The 21,434-nt window shown below is 39.5% G+C and overlaps 3 protein-coding genes, 2 long non-coding RNA genes and 1 pseudogene across 5 annotated transcripts in view; 5 read left to right on the top strand and 1 right to left on the bottom strand.

Moving 5' to 3' along the window:
• mep1a.1 (meprin A, alpha (PABA peptide hydrolase), tandem duplicate 1) overlaps nucleotides 1-21,434 on the top strand; it is a 193,228-nt gene that overhangs the window by 124,520 nt on the left and 47,274 nt on the right. The window lies entirely within an intron of this gene.
• Nucleotides 2,885-4,278, top strand: LOC139621743 (trace amine-associated receptor 1-like; annotated as a pseudogene).
• On the top strand, nucleotides 4,284-9,798 carry LOC139621745 (uncharacterized). The gene is made up of 4 exons (XR_011691078.1): nucleotides 4,284-5,078; nucleotides 5,861-6,004; nucleotides 6,101-8,180; nucleotides 9,003-9,798. It is a non-coding gene; the product is annotated as an uncharacterized lncRNA (long non-coding RNA).
• Nucleotides 9,912-11,720, bottom strand: LOC139621744 (uncharacterized). Its single transcript, XR_011691077.1, has 3 exons — nucleotides 11,060-11,720; nucleotides 10,448-10,511; nucleotides 9,912-10,263 (listed from the first exon to the last, which is right to left on the bottom strand). It is a non-coding gene; the product is annotated as an uncharacterized lncRNA (long non-coding RNA).
• Nucleotides 11,862-14,895, top strand: LOC139621741 (trace amine-associated receptor 1-like). The gene has a single exon (XM_071478559.1). The coding sequence runs from the start codon at nucleotides 13,757-13,759 to the stop codon at nucleotides 14,753-14,755; it is 999 nt and encodes a 332-aa protein (XP_071334660.1). The 5' UTR covers nucleotides 11,862-13,756; the 3' UTR covers nucleotides 14,756-14,895.
• LOC139621740 (trace amine-associated receptor 1-like) lies at nucleotides 15,042-19,246 on the top strand. The gene has a single exon (XM_071478558.1). The coding sequence runs from the start codon at nucleotides 18,178-18,180 to the stop codon at nucleotides 19,177-19,179; it is 1,002 nt and encodes a 333-aa protein (XP_071334659.1). The 5' UTR covers nucleotides 15,042-18,177; the 3' UTR covers nucleotides 19,180-19,246.

The raw sequence follows: 21,434 nt of genomic DNA, 5'->3' as shown, positions 1-21,434 counted from the left end.
TCCATTGCAAAGGTGGCGGTTGGGAGCTGCGGCCTCAAGGTCATCAATGCCTGTTGAGATGACAACCTAAGAATCTGCTGCTGGACACCACTGGTGAGGGAGGCTGTCGGCCTTCAGGGCTTGATTGGCCCAGGGGTCTCAAAAAGCAGCAAATGAGTAGCGGTTGGTCAGAAGAGGGAGAAGTTTGGGGAGACCATGAAGGAGGACTTTTGTTTGGCCTCAAGGAAATTCTGGCAAACCATCCGGCAACTCAGGAAGGGGAAGCAGGGCTTGACCCAGGCTGTGTTCAGCCACGAAGGAGAACTGCTGACCCGGACTGGAGATGTCATTGGGTGGTGAAAAGAATATTTTAAGAAACTCCTGAACCCCACTGATATGTCCTCCATAGAGGAGGCAGAGTCTGAAGACTCCTCAGTGTCAAGGCACCAGATAGGGATGAGATACACCCTGAGGTCGTGAAGGCACATTGTCATCTGTCAAGGCTGACACACCTCTTCAATGTCACCGGGATACTCGGTGTGGTACCTGTGGAGTGGCACAGTGGGGTGGTGGTTTCCATTCTCAAAAAAGGGGACCGGAGAGTGTGCTCCAGTTGTCTGGGTATCACACTGCTCAGCCTGCCCAGGAAAGTTTACTCCAGGGTGGTAGAAAGGAGGCTCCGACCGATTGTCGAACCATGGATCGAGGAGGAGCAATAAGGATTCCGTTTGGGCAATGGAACAGTGGACCAACTCTTTACCCTTTCGGAAGTTCAGAGGGAGTCATGGGAATTTGACCAGCCAATCCACATGTTTTGTGGACTTGGAGAATGCTTATGACCTTGTTCCCCGAGGGGCTCTGTGGGGGGTCCTGCAAGAGTATGGGGTACCAGGCATGATGCTATTAGCCATTCAGTCCCTATATAACCAAAGTGAGAGCTGTGTTCACATTCTTGTTGTAAAGTCAAACACAATTACGGTGAGTATTGGATTCCGCCAATGTCTCTGATCCTTTTTGTGATATTCATGGACAGGATCTGAAGCTGCAGCTGAGGCGAGGAGTGTGTCCGCTTCGGGAGCCTCAGAGTTGCATCTTTGCTATTTGCAGATGAGGTGGTTCTGTTGGCTTTATCAGAATGTGGCCTCCAGTGCTCACTGGGAGGGTTTGCAGCTTAGTGTGAAGCAGTTTGGATAAGAATCATCTGCTCCCTACCGGTTGGGGGTGAGGTACTGTCCCAAGTGAAGGAGTTCAAGTATCTTGGGGTCTTTCAAGAGTGAGGGTAAGATGGAGTGGGAGATCAACAGCGTCAGTGCAGCATCACCACTAATGCAAACCTGGAACCAAACTGTTGTCATGAAGAGGGAACTGAGCCGGAAGGCAAAGCTCTCAATTTACCAGTTGATCTTTATTCCAACCCTCACCTATGGTCATAAGCACTGGGTAGTGTCCGAAAGAATGAGGTTGCAGATGCAGGCGGCTGAAATGGGTTTCCTTAGCCTTAGAGATAGTGGGAGGAGCTCAGACATCCTGAGAGAGCTTGGAGTAGAGTCACTGCTCCTTCATATCAAAAGGAGCCAGCTATGGCGGTTCGGGCATGCAGTAAGGATGTCTCCCAGACACCTTCCTTTGGAGGAGGATCTGGGGCAGACCTGGAATCCGCTGGAGGGATTACATATCCCATCTGGCATGGGAATGCCTTGGGATCCCCCAAGGGGAGATGGAAAGCATTGCTGGAGAGAGGGATGTCTGGAATTCCCTGCTTTGCCTGCTGCCACTGCGACCAGACCTCGGATAAACGGAAGAAAATGGATGGATGAATGGTATCTAACAATAGAACACTATCACGGCAGACATGAATCAGAATCAGAATCAGTTTTATTGCCAAGTATGTTTCCACATACAAGGAATGTAAATAACCTCCCATCAGACTTCAAATGGACAAACATATGCAATAAAAGCTTCTCTATGACATGTAACTCCAAAACCCAACTCATGGGCATGGGCTTTAACCAAACAACACGTTTACACTGCTCAACCTCAATAGACAGTTACTTCCATGCCCTCTGGCTCTGTCCACCCATCCAAAGTTTCTGGTCAGTCAATACATTACAGTCAATACATTACTTGGTGACTACATATACCCTCCCAGCCCTACCTGACATCTGGGCGACATATTGGGGTCCCTGGTGGGGGCAGCACAAGGCAGGACCTACCCCCTCTCTCTTTCACAGCAAAAAGAAAGAGGTACATCTTTCCTCAGTGGGCAGACCTCCTTCAAAATGGTCTGAGGCTTACCCATAGCAGGGATAAAAAATGTTAAATGGATAGCTTACATAGCGCTTGCCTTTGTTACATCCCTATGAGGCCAGGGGATGTGCAGCCGTCAACAGTCTTACTGACAACTCAAAGTGCTTTACAATGTAAGCCACATTTACCCATTCACACACACTGTCATACAGTGCTTACATCTACACATACAGCACTTCTACCATTCACACACACTGATGGAACAGCCATCAGAGGCAATTTGGGGTTCAGCGTCTCGCCCAAGGACACTCTGACACGCGGACTGGAGGAGTCAGGGATTGAACCGCCTACCTTCTGATTAGTGTATGACTCACTGTACCTCCTGAGCCACAGCCACCAAAAACTTTGTTTTCTTCTAGAGAAATTCCATTGTAGTTTTGGATTCATGCAGGGCAAACCATTAGAAAACAAGCACACATTTTTGACATTTTCAAAAATATTAATGATTAGAAAACTCACTTGCAGTAACCCAGAAAGATTGAACCAGATGTCACTGTCAACCGCACTGATGACATACATCTGTGTTATAAAATAGATAAGGGCACTTACATACTGATAAGAAAAACTTCCACAATTTGTTTTTTATTCTATATTTTATTTGGCTCATTATCTGTTCGAAATGGAATGTGAAAACCTTCTTGTTATTATCTCCATCATTTACTTCAAACAGCTCCACACTCCCACAAACTCTCTCATCCTCTCTCTGGCTGTGTCTGACCTTCTTATGGGAGTTGTAGTCTTTCCTCTTAGCATGGAGTTCACTGCAAGCTCTTGTCTGCATAATGAAAACTTATTTTGCAAAGTACGAGACAGCTTTGATGTAACACTGTGCACAGCTTCTATTCTGAACCTATGCTGTATTTCCATTGACAGATATTACGCAGTGTGTCAGCCTGACATATGATACTAATACAAATGTTCACATAGTGAACATGATCCTGGTAAGCTGGAGTGTTTCTATTCTAGTTGCCGTTGGCTTTATAATTGCAGGATTACACCATGAAAAATGTAATGAAGTGTGTTTTATTGAGGTTCCACTTGCAAACATTGTGGAAATTATTTTCTCATTTTACCTACCAGTGATCATGACGCTTTGTATTTACCTAAAGATTCTCCTTGTGGCAGTGACAGGCACTCGCCATCCAGAACACGACCTGTCAGAGCACAAAGTCTGGAGCAACTGTCAGTAAGATGGAGAGAAAGGTCACATAAAAATGGCTATTGTTCTGGGAGTTTTTCTTTTATGTTTGACTCTTTTCTTTTTGTACGTCATCTATATACCTTTTTCTAATGATTTAACACCATTTCCAGAGATTGAGATTCTTAATTGGCTTACACTGGTCAATTTAATGCTAAATTAATTTATTTATGCCTTCTTTTACCGCTGGTGCAGATCAGCTTTCAGAATTATTATTTCTGGAAAAATATTTAAAGGTGATTTTACTAATGCAATTTTTTTTTTAATTATTGTTTAGTGTGCTTAAATAGCTTGCCAGCTCATTAGTATTACTAACACTGGCACCATGCAGGGCTGTGAAAGTTTTGATGTGTTGGACAATATCTTTGTGCTGGTAAAGTGGCTGAGATAAAGAACAGTGGTGCATCGAAGGAGCTGTCCATGTTTGCAATTCTGTTAATGAAAACCGCTGCCTTTCTTGCAGTATTCGCAGTAGCAACAATATTGTGCATATACTGAGTATTCATTGTGAAATATGGTATAATATACTGTAACATTTCTAACTTTTAGAACTTATTTTCTCCTATATAATGCTGAAGGTAAAGTCACAGCAACACTTCCTTACTGTATCACAATGTGACATATCCTGTATTTGCTTGTTCTGACACAATTGAATCCATGTAATGCTTCCATTGAGTGTACCATTATAGGTGGTATGACTTCATTACAACATGAAATGGAAAATTCTACCTGTTCTGTGTATCATTTATCACCCAAATCTAGGCAGATATGTACAGTATGTGTGACTTTGCGAGAAAGGTTCAGAATGACTATTTATTGCAAATGCAAAGTTTTTTTTATTATTGTGTGGTGTGCTCAGAAGGCCGTCACCAATAACTTATATTTATGTAATATTTACTAATATTAGTGTCTATGTAACCAACACTAGCACCATGCAGAGCTGTGACAGTTTTGATGTGTTGGACAATCTCTTTGTGCTGGTAAAGTGCCGCAGATACAAACACTGTAGCTTTCCATGTTTGCAATCATGTTAACAACATTGCAGTATTTTCAGCAGTGGCATGTATGTAATTATTGTGTTGTGGTATAATATACTGCATCATTTCAAACTTCCAGAGCACATTTTCTCCTATATTATGCTTAAGTTAAAGTCATTCATTCATTCAAAACACAAAATGAAAAACTCAACCTTTCCTGTGAATCTTTTATTGCTGTGACTTTGCAAGGTTCATGATTATAATAAGCAATAAAGAGAAATAATGTTTTACAGCAGGTAGACTGTGTTATTGTTAGCATTGTCACAAGAACCGATACTTCCGGTACCAATTCGATACCAACACGCAAAAAATACATCGATACCTGCTTTTTCTGGTACCGTCAGAACTGAATATTCAACTTTTCCCTCAGCAAGCCATGTCGATTCTTGGCGGAACTGACGGGGGCAGTATACGCGTGTGAGCAGGACAGAGCAGTCAGCGGCGCTGAAGAAGAAAACCTGAGATAACAACTTTTATATACAGTCTATGGATACCAATGACAATGGCTTCAGCAAGTGGGAGTGGAAGCACAACACGTCGGCTCGTTGACAAAACAGGTACGAAGAGTCGCGAGTGGAAATATTTTGCATTCGAGGCGATGAATACGGAGCAATTCTAGACACAAACAAGCCGACATGCAAACAGTGCCTGGTATTAGAGGTTTTAGTTATGTGAGATCAGGCTCCACACCACTGTTGTTTTGCTATTTATTTGCATATTTATAAGAAGAAGAATACTTTTTGTTTTATATACTTGAAGGCTCCATGCCACTGCTGTTCTTTTTTGAATGTAAATAGTTGAATATTGTTGTTATTTATTACCATAAAGCACAGTATTGCTTGTTTTTATAGTGGTATTAAATACTTGACAGTTTAAAGCAGTTTTCAATAAATTAGTGAATTTAAAAGTACATGGGTTCTGTTTTTTTTTTGTTTTGTTTTTTTTTTTCAAGATTTTTTTTGGGCATTTTTTTGCCTTTAATGACAGGACAGTAGAGAGTGACAGGAAAGGGGCAGAGAGAGAGAGAGGGAGAATGACACGCAGGAAAGAGCCGGGCCAGTCGGGAGTTGAACTGGCGCTCGCCTGCTAAGAGCATCCGCTCATGTGGTACGCGCCCTAACCACTCTGCCATCGGGCCGCCCTGTTTTTTTTTTTGTTTGTTTTTTTAAATTGTGGTATCGAATTAGTATCGAGAATCGTGGAAAATCATAGGTATTGGTACTGACTACTGAAATTCTGGTATCATGACAACCCTATTTATTATTTTGCAGCTTTCTGCTCCCCCTGCCTCGTGTTCCTTGTGTTTCCCTCTCCCTCTTGTGTGCGTGTGTGTGTGTAGCAGGCTGGGCCTGGTTGACCTCCTTTCAGATTCTCTCCAAGACCATCTACACACCTGACGCTCATCATCCAATCAAGACTGAACTCTGCAGTATATCTACCCGGCTCTCATCTTCAGTCTTCGCCAGTTGTGCTGCTCACAGTGGTAGTTAATTCCGGCCAAGCTATCTCTAATTTTCCTAGTTGTGCATTTCCTTGTTTAATCTTTGTTCTCTCCACGTTCCCTGCCTCCTGGTTCCAGTCCTGTCACCACATTCAGCCTGCTCCAATCGTCATTAAGCCTGTCTGGAATAAACCATCCCGGACCTGCCATCTCCGTTTGCCTCTCCAGCTGTACTGCCTTCTCTGATTTGGATAATAAAACTCTGAGCCTGTCTCTGGTGCCATTTCATCTGCTCTTGAGTCCAAATATTAAGGGTCTCACCACAGACTCCCGAAAAAGCATATGTTGTTTCAAATGTGCTTTATCAATAAAATCAATTTTAAATTATACAATGATGTGTCACATTCAGCAGAAAAAACACAATATTAAAATATAATATGGAGGAAAAGAAAAGAGAAAGATAGAAAACTAGTTTGGCATTCAGAGAGCATAGACCTACACCAAGGCCAGTGTCAAACAACATGACAAACAGACACAGAGGTAAAAAGATAAAGATTTTATATCTGAATGTAGCATTATTAAAATTATCCCAAGATGTCATAAAATTCCCATGATCAATTTTTTGTGTGGGGAAAAAAACTACACAGGTTTTCAGCAACTGATCTCAGTTTGAACACAGAGTAGAAACAGAGTAGGAAAAGGGCATGACCCCCTCTCGTTGCAAGTTTCCAGCGGCATAGACACACAAGTTTGGTGTCATTGGTTCGGGATGCACAACTATCAGAAAAACCTGCCAGCATTGATAAAAGTAACTGATAAGCTTGGAGGCAAATAAACTAATGATTCTGACAATATTTTCTTGATTCCCATCCTTAGTTCTATTATCAGTCAGTTTTTCTATAAATAAAAGAAACATTAAATATGTATGGTTGCCATTTCTTTCAGATACTGCTTCATAGTATACCAAAGGATCGCATATATTTCCCAAACAAATAAAACAAACAAATGAATAACAGAAGACCTAGAGCAGCTCCCAACACCACCGGAGATGCCTACAAAGAGAGAGGGGGAGAGAGAGAGAGACATGAGTAACAGGTAGTGCCTTTTATAGGTTGGTGAACACTGGGCCCAGGTGTCACCAGGAAGCACTAACGACCAAAAGTGTACAATACCATCACCGACCATAGGGGTCGCCACACTGGGCCACTCAAGGATATTCACAGAGTTGTCCCGAAGCCACTTTGTTATCTTGGCTGTGTGATTAGGGTCATTGTCCTGTTGGAAGAACCCGCCACATGGAGCAGCTTCAAGAGGAGATGCACTCGCATTTTTTGGATATTAATGAACATGTCTCAAAAGACGCATGGGTGATGGACCCATTTCTCGCTAAAGAAGAAGATGTGGAGCACCTCCAGGCTCAGGATGAGCTCATGGAGATAAAGTCCAACTCTCTCTGCAAGCGATTCTATGATGAGCATGGATACAAGCGGTTTTGGCTTGTGAAAGGACCAGGAGTCGCTCCTAGGTTTGCTCATCATGCGACCACCAGATTCATCTTGCCATTTGCCACAACATACCTGTCAGAGACTGCTTTCAGCGCTCTGGTCACCATCAAAACAAAGGCACGCAACCATAGACTGTATATAAAAATGGACGTCGACGCCGGCTCCGGAAAATGAAGCCAATGCGGAAGTGCCTTAAACCTGCATTCTATCTACTGACCATCAGAGGGCGACACCACTGGTTGCAAAAAGAAGTTAGATTGTATGAAAGTCTATGAGAAAATGACCCTACTTCTCACTTGGTTTATGACCCCAGTAAACGTTTTCATAACGAGTTTATGGTCTCAATGCTAGTTTCAAGTCTTCTTCAATACAACATGATGTTCATTTTTAAAATTATAGTCCCATTTAATTTAAAATAGACGATAAAGTAGGGTATGCATTGGGGCGTGGCTAACATATGATTGACACATGTCACTTGTCAATTAAGAGCAGTCCCTTCTCACAGAACCGACGATGTTGAATTAGCCGTGAACTTGTTTTTGGGTGTACTGTTTTCGTCCTGGAGTTTTCCACATACAGTTACACAGACCTTCCATCGTGTTTTCAGTTCATGAAAATTAGTTTTAACTTTTTGTTCACCTAAAATGTCAGCGTTGTTCAGCGTCTGGTTGAACCAAAAGACACTCTAAGGAATTGGCTGATCAGTTTATACGGTAAGTACATTTTATTTTTTAGCTTAAGCGTGTTTTCGCTAGCCAAAATGAGCATCCCAATTTCCAATTGATATCGTAGTGTAGATAAATTACAGATGCACCTTGCTAACTCAGCTAGCTAGCTAGCGCTCCACCGGGATGGTGACCTGTGTTTACTCTAGAGGTGTTAATACATGTTTGAACATGATGTTAAAAGCCCAACTAAAATGTGCATATAACTAATGTTAAGGTACCAATGTTATTATTGTGTTTCTGGAACACAAGGTCCAGTCGAAGTGAACTGCGTTAGTGTGTTGTGCTCATATTGAGCTCCATTAATGCAAGTTCTTAAAATGTCAGTTTGGATGTTGTGAAAGTTCGGGTTAACTTAACCTTAATTTAAATGTGGTTAACATGTAGACTGTAAATGAAGCTGGTTTACCGGATCTGTCCTTTTTATTCGACCCAGATATTCTTATTACTGGACAATCAGATATGCTCATAATTTGAAGGACCCTAGAGATTATGTCGCCGTGAAGTCAAGTGTTAACTGTGGTGTGTTGATGTGTTGTGCACAAAAGACACACGTTAGCTTCTCTATGTAGAAGTTCTGTTCATTCACTCTGATCATCACAATACAGTTAGAAGTTATGTATAATACACAATGTAGAAAATAACATTAGTACATAACATGTAGCAGTTAATTCATTTGATGCTGTAAGTGCATATGCAATAGTCCTCAACTGAAGTAGACATTCATGCAGTTGTCCTGACAGCTGGTTTATGTATGTGATAAACTGATCCATCATGTCTGAACTAAAGTCTTTTACTTTGATTTGAAAGGTATCCGTGCTGAAAGCTGAAGGACCACTGCCAACAGAAGGAGGACCTCATGTATGGAGCAGTATTTGTTTCCATTCATCTGGCTGTGGAGAAAGGAGGCTGCGTGGACAACATCCTTAGTTCTCAAATGGATGGTGATGATGATGCTAGAAAACCACTTCCAGTTCAGGTGCCTCTGATGGAAAGACAGACCAGTTCCGTAGAAGTTTAATATTCTTTGTCCTTAGTGTTACTCTGGTCTTACTCTAGTCACCACTTTCACAAATGAAAGTATTTCCTAATTTGACATTTAAAGGATCTTCACTGGACAATAGCTGGCACTGTCCAACCAGAAGTGCAGCCAGGAGCAGAATGTGACTCCTGTAACAGATGTGTGCTGCTGTTACCACTTCAGAAATATTAGCCTTACAAAATGTTTGGTGTGTACTGAAGATTTGACAGTGAGATTTTAAAACAGTCAAGTAAGCAGTAAAGGAATTTATATTTTATGTCCTTTTATGGTTTTTCTTTTGTATAGTGAAGTACAGCTTATGTACATTAGTTTTACTCATATCTGCTGTTACTGTCATTGAAATGTGTTTAATGTGCTTTTCTAATTTGTGATTGTAGGTTTGTTCATGGAATCCTAAATAAACCTACTGTGATTAAAGTGTACTGAGAGCATTTTCTATGAACTACAGAAGTATTGCCTGGGTTTTCCAGATTTACCATACACTTTGTGATGTATTTAACAGTACAGTTTGGTGAATGAGTGTTCAGTGTCATTGAAGTTGATAATTCATAGTACATAAAGTACATAAAACACATGGAAAGCACAAACTAAAATATCTGGCTTTTGATCCTTCATTGTCAATGTTCTTGGATTGTCAAAATTTATACCATAAAACCATTAACAAACTTAGACCAAGAGATTCATAAATACTTTTATTGCACCTTTTAAAAATCATCAATTTCAACAAAATCATTAACCATCGCCAATGCTGGAAAGGTATGTAAAAAGTTTTTATTAAATTCAGTAACTTTTATAAAAATAAAATACTTTTGTGGCTCAAGGTAAAGGTGAACTGTCACAAGTTTGCATAATAAATAGTTCAATCCCTCATCTTTAGTAACAAGTAGTAGAGGTGTTAGACAGCCTCCACTTCAGACCTCCCCAGCCAAACCAGTGGATGGAGACACCATCATCACCAAGGTTGTTCCCCGTGGTCTCTGTAGCTCTCTGGGCTCCACGATGGACGTAGTTGTCCCCAATGATCCAGACCTTGGCCAGATGGAAAGAAACACTGTAATAGTGAGATATGTATGATATTCTAGCAGGAAAAAGGTAAAATAAGAAGCACTCTTATTAGATTAAGTCCACACAGTTATCTGAAAATACAGTACTCCCTCCAGCTAGTTGTAAAAACTGCTGTACTGTTTTACAATATATAATAGAAACTACTCACTTCAGTGGCACTGAGTGTGTGCAGATGCAATAATCAATCCAAGCAGACAGTGATGTTACTTATTCTGAAAGAGAGAAAGAATAATTCCAACAGATGTTTTGACGCCCGTTTTTAACGATGAAATTAACAAAAACTAAAAACAGTGAACCACACTTAATATCAACGCACACTTACGTGACGATCGATTGCACTGCAAGAATAAATATTAATCAATAACACTGATCTGCTGGGTCTGCAGGTCTCCAGCACAGTTCACTGTAATAACGTTATCGTTCTGTAACTTAACGACACCGACAACCCGCTGTCATCATTAACACTCATGAAGTCAGGCAATAACTTTTGATTCACAGAACCAGTTTTAAAACACAACAGTAAAGTTGTTTACAGTCTACACAAGATGTTATACTGCTGCTACTCTACAGTTAGCTCACATACAGTTAGCTTACATACAGTTAGCTTACTCTGTGTGTAAGCTAGCACACAGTAACTTCAGTTACAACAACATTTCATTATCTGTGTGTACATTACATTCCTATAAGTAATATTTTCCACATGTGGTCATGCATGCAGTTATCTATTAACAGTGAGTTATCACCTAGTACTGAAGTTTACCTTGGCTTATGGAGAATGACTGATTTTGGATTCACATGGAGCAGCCTCTCACGGTCTGTCAGATAGCCAGTGTAGGTGGGCGGGAACAGGCGGGCACAGTGACCTCGGCTCTCAGGTCAGCTCCACCCCTCACTCCTCCTCAGCTCCACCCTCTTCTCCAAATATGGTTTCTTCTGGTTTCAAAAAATCAAGATGGCGGCGGCCAAATTGCAAACTCGAGGCTTCAAAACGGCAGTTTGCAAACCAATGGGTGATGTCACGCTGGGTTGCCACTTGCACGCAACAGACTTGATGTGCACAGTGACTTTCGTTTGGCTGTTACCAAAGTCACACCAGACATCCCATCACTGGCTCAAGAAATACCGTGTCAGAGCTCTCATTAAAAGCTAGGCTGCCTGGTATGTATGACAGTGAAATGAAAAGTGAAAAATGAAATGATGAAAATGATGAAAATCATAATACAACGAAAAACGTGCTCCTAGAACAAGTTCTGAAGTTTATGTGGTAATTTTACACAGGTTTTTCCTCATTGTTCCATGCTGTTGCTGTTTTTTTTATTTAAACAGGTAATATATTGAAATATAATTAAGAAAATTGTGTTTTTAAAAATACAAGTTCTGAAGAAATATGTTGTAATCATACACAGGTTCTCCTCATTGTTCCATGCTGTTATGAAATTACTGAAATATAATAAAGTATTTCATGTAAAAGAAGTTATGATGTTCCTTATTTTATTTTATTTTTCATGGGGGGGGGGGGGGTTAAGTCTGGGCTTTGGCTGGGGCACTTAAGGACAGAGACTTGTGCCAAAGTCACTCCAGCATTTTCTTGGATGTATGCTTCCTGTCATTGTCCTGCTCAGAAGTGAACTGTCATCCCAGTCTCAGGTGGCTTGCACTCTGTATTTGGCTCATCACTCCCTCAGTTCTGACCAGTCTCCCTGCCCCTGCTGCTAAGCATCCCCATAGCATGATGTTGCCACCACCATGTTTCACTGTAGGGATGGTATTATCCAGGTTATAAGCAGAGTCTGGAGTTCACCAAACACAGTGTTTGAAGTTTTGCCTAGAGAGTTCCATTTTCTTTTCAACAGGACAGAGAATCTTTTCCTTGTGCTCTTAGAGTCCTTTAAATGCCATTTGGCAAACTCCAAGCACACTGTGATGTGCCTTCTACTCAAAGTGGCTTCCATCTAGCCACCCTACCATAAAGGTCTTATTGATGGAGTGCTACTGAGATGGTTGTCCTTATATGAAATTCTTCCATCTGTGCAGAGGACTTTTTAAGCTGTGCGGGAGTGACTGTTGGGTTCCTGACCAACGCTGTTCTTGTCTGGTTTTTCTATTTGGTCAGATGGCCAACACCATGAAGAGTCCTGGTGGTATATCCATTAACAGGTAAATCTACAACATAATAATGAGTGCGAAAAGTGAAGCTGGTAACTTTCTGAAGCCGCTGTATATTCCCCACAGTTATTGTAGGGTATATACAGCAGGCATCAGATGTCAATGTAACATCAAGATTTCCTTGGACTCTTAACTCTAACGTCGGACAGACAAATAAACTGAACTGAAAGTCAGGTTGATGTCAAAACCCAGTGTTGGCTAATTAACATCACAATGCTCAGTAGACGTTGGGTAGAATGTTTGTATTATATGTCAAGATGGTGTTGGTATGAGACATTTCGAAGACATGAATTTTGGGTACTTAACAACACAACTTCAAACCAACAAAATATCAGCATCAGCTGTCGTCAGTTTTCTGCATCAGATTGAATTGGAATTAGACGTTGTCCTGATCAATTTTGGTCACCCAAATATCAGTGTCTAACGAGGCTGTTGGCCAATTTATTATTCCCAGAGCAATTTAAAAGATACACAAACAAGAACTAGATACTATCCTGGATTGATAGCCCAGTCAAGAAAGAATCAGGCTAGAAACTGTGTTTCAACTGTTGTCTATTGTAATACATTATGTAAGGTTATGAGATGACACAAAGTTGTCCAACCAAAGTGTTGGACCAACTAAATGACTGGCCACCCAATTTAATCACTTTAATTTACTGTTTGCATAACATTTACATAACAGATTTATTACAATGCAGTATTTGTGTTTTCATTATTGCGATGCCATTTAATTCAGACTTGAGCAGTGTTGGAAACGATACTAGCAAAATTTTATTTAAACATGAAAATGACATTTACATATGAACACATTGTCTGAAAGTGGCTTAAGAATGCAGCACCAAATGTGTGACATTATTTTATGAATTAACAGGTAGAGATAAATAACACAACAATAGGTAAGGAGGAAACCTGATCAAGAAAGAGGCCATCACAACAAAATATGCTAGAATACAACCATGGTAGGTAACCCACCCATCCTTTTCAATCAACCCAAGGTCATATTCAGAGAAGTGCAAACAAACATCTGATTGGACAAAAGAGGTTAGTATTAATTATAGTAATGAGATAGGAAATGATAAATTGTGAACTCTAAACCACTGTGCCACAGTAACTAAGGATATCTGTCAGTAGTGATGTGTGGACTATCTCAAGGTTTTTAATAGGTATGATATGAAACATCTTGGAGTACTAGGACGAAAGTAAAACTTGTGTTTGAGTCGTGCATTAATAATCAAATATTTAAGCCTGAAAAATTATTACTATTTTCTGAATTATGATGTGATGCACAAGAATGGAAATGGAAAGCAGCATTAACAGGTCTGATACTGTCACTGAGATGCATCCCTGCCTCAAAACAGATGAATATTATGTGCTGACAAGAACCAACTCTATATTCTGTATACTGTTTCATATTTTCCTAGGTTTATTATCTATCATGACTGTGTGTGGAAACCTTCTTGTTATAATCTCCATCATTTACTTTAAACAGCTCCACACTCCCACAAACTCTCTCATCCTCTCTCTAGCTGTTGCTGATGTGCTTGTGGGAGTTATAGTCTTTCCTCTCACCATGGAATTTTCTATAAGCTCATGTCATTACTATAGGGATTTATTTTGCAAAATTCGGGGCACCTTTGATGTATCTCTGTGCACATCTTCTATTCTTAACTTGTGTTGTATTTCTATTGACAGATATTACGCAGTGTGTCAGCCTCTGTCATATAGAACTAAAATAAATGATCATGTTGTTGTGATCATGATCCTGGTGAGCTGGGGTGTTTCTGTGCTAATTGGACTTGGCTTTATAATTGTAGGAACAAATCAAGAAAAATGTGCTGAAACATGTTTATTTGATGTTTTGATGGCAAACATTATGGGACTTATTTTCTCATTTTACCTCCCAGTGATCATAATGCTCTGTATCTACCTGAAGATTTTCCTTGTGGCACAGAGACAGGCACGCAGCATCCAAACCACAACCTGTCAGAGCACAAAGTCTGGAGCAACTGTCAGTAAGATGGAGAGAAAGGCCACAAAAACCCTGGCCACTGTTATGGGAGTTTTTCTGATATGTTGGCTTCCTTTCTTTCTTTGTACCACTGTTCTTTCTTTCACTCACGTTTACATGCCACTTCCTTTGGTTGAATTACTAAACTGGCTTGCACTGTCAAATTCAACGCTGAACCCATTTATCTACGCTTTTTTTTACAGCTGGTTCAGATCAGCTTTCAGAATGATCATTTCTGGGAAAATAATTCAAGGTGATTTTACTAACTCAAAACTGCTCTGACTTACTTTCATTTGCTGTGATGAAATATTCTATAGACATGTTGATAATGATAACAAGACAGATACACAAATACAGTTATACAATACTATGCACTGTACTATATTGGAGGTGAAATCTAAAAATTGCATATTAAAATAATTTTAAAGCCACATGTGAAAGTCTTACATGATTTTTTAAATCAATTTTCAAACATTTAAAAATAAATGTGAATAACAAAATTCTATGGAATAATAACAGGTGATACTCATGATTACAATTTTGAAAGTTAGAGTAAAGGTTAGTTTGGAATTTTTTTAAAGATCTCCTCAGGCAGGGTTTAAAAAAACCTCGATCTGACAGTGAGGTTTGTTTTACACAACAGCAAGTGAGTTTAAAGAGGCTAAAACAGGTGTCTGGTAAAATTGATGTAGAAGTAACCTCTGTATGGATTCCTGGAAGGCATAAGAGTGTGATGTTGGCAAAAAAGCTGCCATGGAGGCAAAATATTATTCCCCAGAGAAAGCATGTATACAGGGAAAATATAATTGGACCCACAATTGATTCTTCAGCCTCTTCAAACCTTATTTTGGTCAACAAAGAGACGAAACTGACCCAATCACAGGTGAGAAGACCACATTAATGGTTGTCATGTTTGGGGGGAAAATAAACCTGGATCATGAGGTCTGGATGTCTGGCATACAAAGCATAACGCTGCTTTTTTGCCATTTTGAACACTGTGGATGTGGACGGCTTTTAGAGGATCTTTTCTCTGTAGCTTTCAACAGTGGGGAAAACAAACTGATCTTTGTCTGTTGATGTAAACTGCTACTATCTGTCTAGTTGTCGGTCATGTTTAACATATTTAGGAGTTGTTGGAGACTGTCATCCTGTAAAAAAATCTAGTGGACATAGTCAATGTGTCAGGACCAAAGGAAGAAGTCTGGTGATCTAATATGTAGAGCCAAAGATACTATATCGCGTTACAAGCAGCGCCAGTGGTATGAAGTTGTATACACTTCTTGTCTCCTAAGTGGGTGTGGTTGTGATTGATTGTTCATTTCAAAACATTACAATTCAACACTAGAAATGTTATGAATTTGCACCTGATTTTGCTGCTCATTTTTATCTCCTAGCTTAATATCTGATCAACCCAGTACGAGATCAAATCAGTTTAATAATACTCCCTGTTTTTTCCCCACAAAAAACAGTTAAATGATAATAACAGTAATAGTATTATTAAGCAAAGAAGTTTTATTTCAGTTTTAGCTTTGGTTTTACATGGTTTCTCATTTAGTCCCTCTCAACTTGTGTGGTTAGGAAGCGACGTCTGCAGCACTGCAGCAGTGAAACCAGACCAGAACCAACAGAGACAAGTGATCTGTGTTGAGAGAATCCGTGAGTGTGTTGCAGAGACAGAAACAGGTCTCGAATAAAGTTGACTCCTGATCTGTTGGTCTGAAAAATGCCATTTTAATGTCAGAATGTTCAGAAGATCCGTGGCTTGCGAAAAATAGATATAGTATTTATTTAGGTGACTATGAAGCGAAACAATCTGTGCCTGTCATGATCTGTGATCATGTTCACCTCTTCCATTATAATGAATAGATTCAGACCCACTGCTGGTCTTCTAAAGGGGTGAGGAGGTGGCAAAACCCACAAGACACAGTTACAGGAAATAACTTCAAACAGTCTCCTTTCTCGACTGTTTCTGGTAGGGTGACAAAGTCTGTGTTAGGAGGAGAGCGGGTTGGACGGATAGGTCAACAAAAAAGCAGGAATTACAGACAGGACAGCGGCACAATAAACCATGCATTTATTATTGTAACCATGACAACAAAGATAGTCAATTCTTAAGGAAGTTCTTATTTAAACCCAAACCACAATCTTTTCCTAAACCTAACTAGGTAGTTTTTGTGCCTAAACCTAACCAAGCAATGACCGTTTATTCTTTTAACCACAGCCTTGGTCGGCACGCCACTGTCAGTACACGCCACATGTTTATTACTGTAACCATGACAACCAAGGCCCAATATGCCTGCCGCCATTGGAGCACTATTTCAGGAGACATTCCTATGGGTCGTATCAGAGGGTTGGTTCATGTGACCTATGTGGTTGTTCAGGTTGGAGAACTGGTTGAGTTGTTGGCAATGTGGACATTTCTCAGTGAATCCAGCAGATTAGTGCCACTCTTAGACCCGATTCTCTTTCATATGAAACCAACTGCTGTGGTCAGGCAGATACCCCCCTATCCTCAACAGAGGATGTCTGCTTTGTTTAAGTGTTTAAATGCCTGGTACTCTTCACCAGTAAGCAGTCCTGAATAACTCTCTGGAATGTGTGGCATTTGTCTTCAACTCTTCATTTTCAGTCCAGTGGAAAATGTATTGGTATTGGTGTATTGGTTAGCACCCAACGTTGATGAGGCTATTTTTGAAATGTAATAAGCTAAAGGTTTATAATTACCCTCTTAAAAATATAGTAAGTAATGTAACTGTTTTAACTACTTCATCAAAGTAATGTAACTTATTACATTTGATTATTTTTTTGATTACTTCAGTACCATTAATTTAGTCTGTTGGTGCCCTTTAGAAAGGTAGAAATTTTATATTTGAATGTTTAATGAAAACACAATGCTGAATTAAATTAGTGAGTGCTATTAGATCTCACATCTATCACTGATCTGACCCACTTTGTCCCAAGATATACCCAAAAGAAGATGTTCTTGCACAGCCAAAAGATGCAAAACAACAGAACAAATGTTATACTCTACATTTTAATATGTAAAGTATAATCACTGTTCTAATGATTTGGTTTGACTAAATCATTACAATTGTAACTACCTGATAGAAAAATCATACAAACATAAAAAATAAAGCTATTTAAATGATGAAAACTGATAATCCAACAATAATGAAGTTACACAAGGCTGCTAATGTGCTCATGTTCTTGGTTTAAGTTTAGATGAAGCCTGATGAAGAGTCACATGTGTGCACGTACAGTTGCAGGACACAGACATACCTACACATGTTCACACATAGAGGCACACATATACACACATTTTAGTAAATAATCACACAAACCTATGTACGTACTCCCCATAAAGGGCCCCATACACACACACATACACCCACATCCACCCACAAAAAACACACACACACACCTAATACATTGTTACTCCCCTGTGTGCATCTCTTTGGACGCAGTTACCGTATCAGATTGGACAAGGCAAATTTGTATTAATCACATGCATGAGACAGGGGTTAATAAATATTAAGTCGAAGTCCTACTGAGTGTGTGGTGGTACGGTATGAAACTGTCTGGAGAACTGAACACAATGAAAACATTTTGTTCGTATTGTGAATTAATACTGAACTAAATATTTTAAACCAAATATATGTAACTGGAATCTGCTGTATATAGTCTGAACTGTACAGTCCACAGACATGGAATTAGAAAGCAGCATTAACAGGACTGATTTAATTGACATACATCCATGCTATAAAATAGATGTCACTTACATACTGACAAGAACCAACTCTATATTCTGTATACTGTTTCACATTTTCCTAGGTTCATTATCTGTTGTAACTGTATGTGGAAACCTTCTTGTTATAATCTCCATCATTTACTTCACACAGCTCCACACTCCCACAAACTCTCTCATCCTCTCTCTGGCTGTAGCTGACCTGCTTGTAGGGGTTTTAGTCTTTCCTCTCACCATGGAATTCTCTGAAACTACATGTCTGTATCATTTTGATTTATTTTGCAAATTACGCCGCACCTTTGATGTATCTCTGTGCACATCTTCTATTCTGAACTTGTTCAGTATTTCTATTGACAGATATTACGCAGTGTGTCAGCCTCTGTCATATAGAACTAAAATAAATGATCATGTTGTTGTGATTATGATCCTGGTGAGCTGGGGTGTTTCTGTGCTAATTGGACTTGGCTTTATAATTGTAGGAACAAATCAAGAAAAATGTGCTGAAACATGTTTAATGAAACATTATGTTGTGATGGCAAATGTTATGGGACTTATTTTCTCATTTTACCTCCCAGTGATAATATTACTCTGTATGTACCTGAAGATTTTCCTTGTGGCACAGAGACAGGCACGCAGCATCCAGACCACAACCTGTCAGAGCACAAAGTCTGGAGCAACTGTCAGTAAGATGGAGAGAAAGGCCACAAAAACCCTGGCCACTGTTATGGGAGTTTTTCTGATATGTTGGCTTCCTTTCTTTCTTTGTACCACTGTTCTTTCTTTCACTCACGTTTACATGCCACTTCCTTTGGTTGAATTACTAAACTGGCTTGCACTGTCAAATTCAACGCTGAACCCATTTATCTACGCTTTTTTTTACAGCTGGTTCAGATCAGCTTTCAGAATGATCATTTCTGGGAAGATAATTCAAGGTGATTTTACTAACTCAAAACTGCTCTGACTTCTGTTGGTCGTGCTGAAATACTGAGATGTTCTATACAAATAAACAAAATGAATGGTTGTGCATTCAAGGTCTAAACCTTGCCCTTAATTAATCATTAATATTTCTTTATTAACGATGTTTAGTTTCTCTTCATCAAACACAGGGCTCAGGGTTTTTTTTATAGCTCAGCCAACAGAAGTATATCACATATTCAATACAGAAACACTTTGTCAGTTGCCACACCTGACTGATGATGGGCTGTGAGCATCAAAGGAAGCTCCAGTTATGGCAAGGAAGGGTAAACTGCCCCATATGTTCCATTTATGGGTCAAGAAAGCTGTTTTGTTTTTTTTTCCAAAAATAATTTCTATTGACAGCTCGCTAGCAACGGTGGTGTATTCCACTTATGTCTGTCACATCAAAGCCCATACTTCCTGGTCATGTTCAACTATGATAAGTGTGTATTTACCTTTACTGCCAAAGCAGAAGTTACACAAAGCATATTTCCGTTGAACATGCTTTATATAAATAATAAATAGAATATTTATATAAATAAAATAGAATATTAATAACATAAACGCTGTATTCTGTGTCACTACTTAAACAATGATGTCTCTCAACTTGTGAAATAAAGCTTGTCTTTTTACTACATAAATGAAGTTGGTAGAAAATTTCTCAGTCTTTTTGTTATCATCTTTCTCTTACATCCAAAACCTTAAAACTGTTGCTACCTACAGATATCGCATTGGGAGATTGTTATGGTTATTTGTGGGGAAAACAAATGAAATGGCTTGTCAGTTTTATTTACTGATGTGCTCAGTTTCAACACTGAAATAATGATAATGCCGATTAATGTCTCATCAGCTTTAGAACTGTTCTAGCAAATGTACAACTATTATCCTATGGACCATTAACAGCTTCTTGTGTTACCAAAACATTTCTCGTAAATATTTCATCAGTTATTCTTTTTATTTTTTTTTCATTTTTAAGAGAGAGTGTACCTGGTCACAGTCAAACCAAACTAACTCAGAGAAATTAACTTTGCTGAACTATGGATTTCTTACAGTGTAGCCCTGCTACTCCGTGGCCAGTATGGACAGGAGGTATAATAATAGCAACGCACAGCACTTGGAACTTGCATATGGCATGTGATCATTGTATTTTAGCATGCATAAAAAAAGCCAAAACCAGTTCTTTCAAACATGTATTATACCTGTCACCCAATCTTGAAAATCTACAGATTACAATTTCTGTATGTTTTTTTTTTAATTTTTTAATGTGAAACACAAGGCTCCCTCTCTGATTCCATCTTGTTTGGGATAAACACCCAGGATTAGATGTACTATTTAAAGTCATGCTCTTGGGAGGTTTATATCAGTCAGTTAGTCATTCCTACACAAACTCAAACATGTCAACAACTATCAGATGGATTGACAGGGGCTAGAACATGAAGACAAGAGACTTTGGAAATGTCACATAGTTGTTTTTCTGGCCAAATGACTCTACAATTACTCTACACCCAAGCGGTAACCTCTCAGGCTGAAAAATGAAGCAGCAACACCAAAGCACAGAAAAACAGCAATTCCTTGAATGGCTGCTTGATGCTGGCTTAAAAAGCGAGGCATTCCCTAAAGACTCCCATGTTTAAATACCCAACTTTACAGCAGAAATAAACGTGTTTACAGCCTAGTTCAAAAAAGGGGTTTTGGTCTCTGGTGTCCAAATATTATATATAAAAAACTCACCCACTTAAAATTTTGAGAAGCCCTAAAGTTCTGCATAATTGAGGGCGTGGTCTCTTTGACTGCCAGGTAGGTGAGCGTATGCTTGCCGCAAACCAGCACTCACCAAAGCCTCACCTTCACATACACCCCACCTCTCTTTTTACAAAATTAGACCTTGTGTAAAATTAAAGACTGAAAAAAAAATGATTTGCAAGGAAAAGAAAGATTGTTTCAATGGTGACAATCAGTGACACCTTTGCCCCTGCACCTGTGGTTTTAACTAATCTACAAATTTTCAATCCATCTGTCCCCAACATGCCTGTGGTACACACTGCAGTAGAAACTAAATAAATAAGTAATTTGGCTCTCAGCCTTGCTTTTCTGTGCTTTTCTGTGCTTTCATTTTTGTTTCATGGCTGTTAAACATATTTCTAGTCAGGTGCGTTACCATCCATCAACAGCATATACCTACAGCTTTCTAGTAACTAGAATTACTACCTCACAGTTGTCTGCTTCCACCAACCAACCAAGTTGCAGGAAATATGGTCA

The sequence above is a fragment of the Trachinotus anak genome, unplaced genomic scaffold (assembly GCF_046630095.1).
Source record: "Trachinotus anak isolate AG129_WGS33_773 ecotype Australia unplaced genomic scaffold, CSIRO_AGI_Tana_v1 ptg000005l, whole genome shotgun sequence".
Taxonomy (NCBI): domain Eukaryota; kingdom Metazoa; phylum Chordata; class Actinopteri; order Carangiformes; family Carangidae; genus Trachinotus; species Trachinotus anak.
The sequence above is the reverse complement of the archived record's forward strand: the minus strand, read 5'-3'. Positions and strand labels throughout refer to the sequence as shown.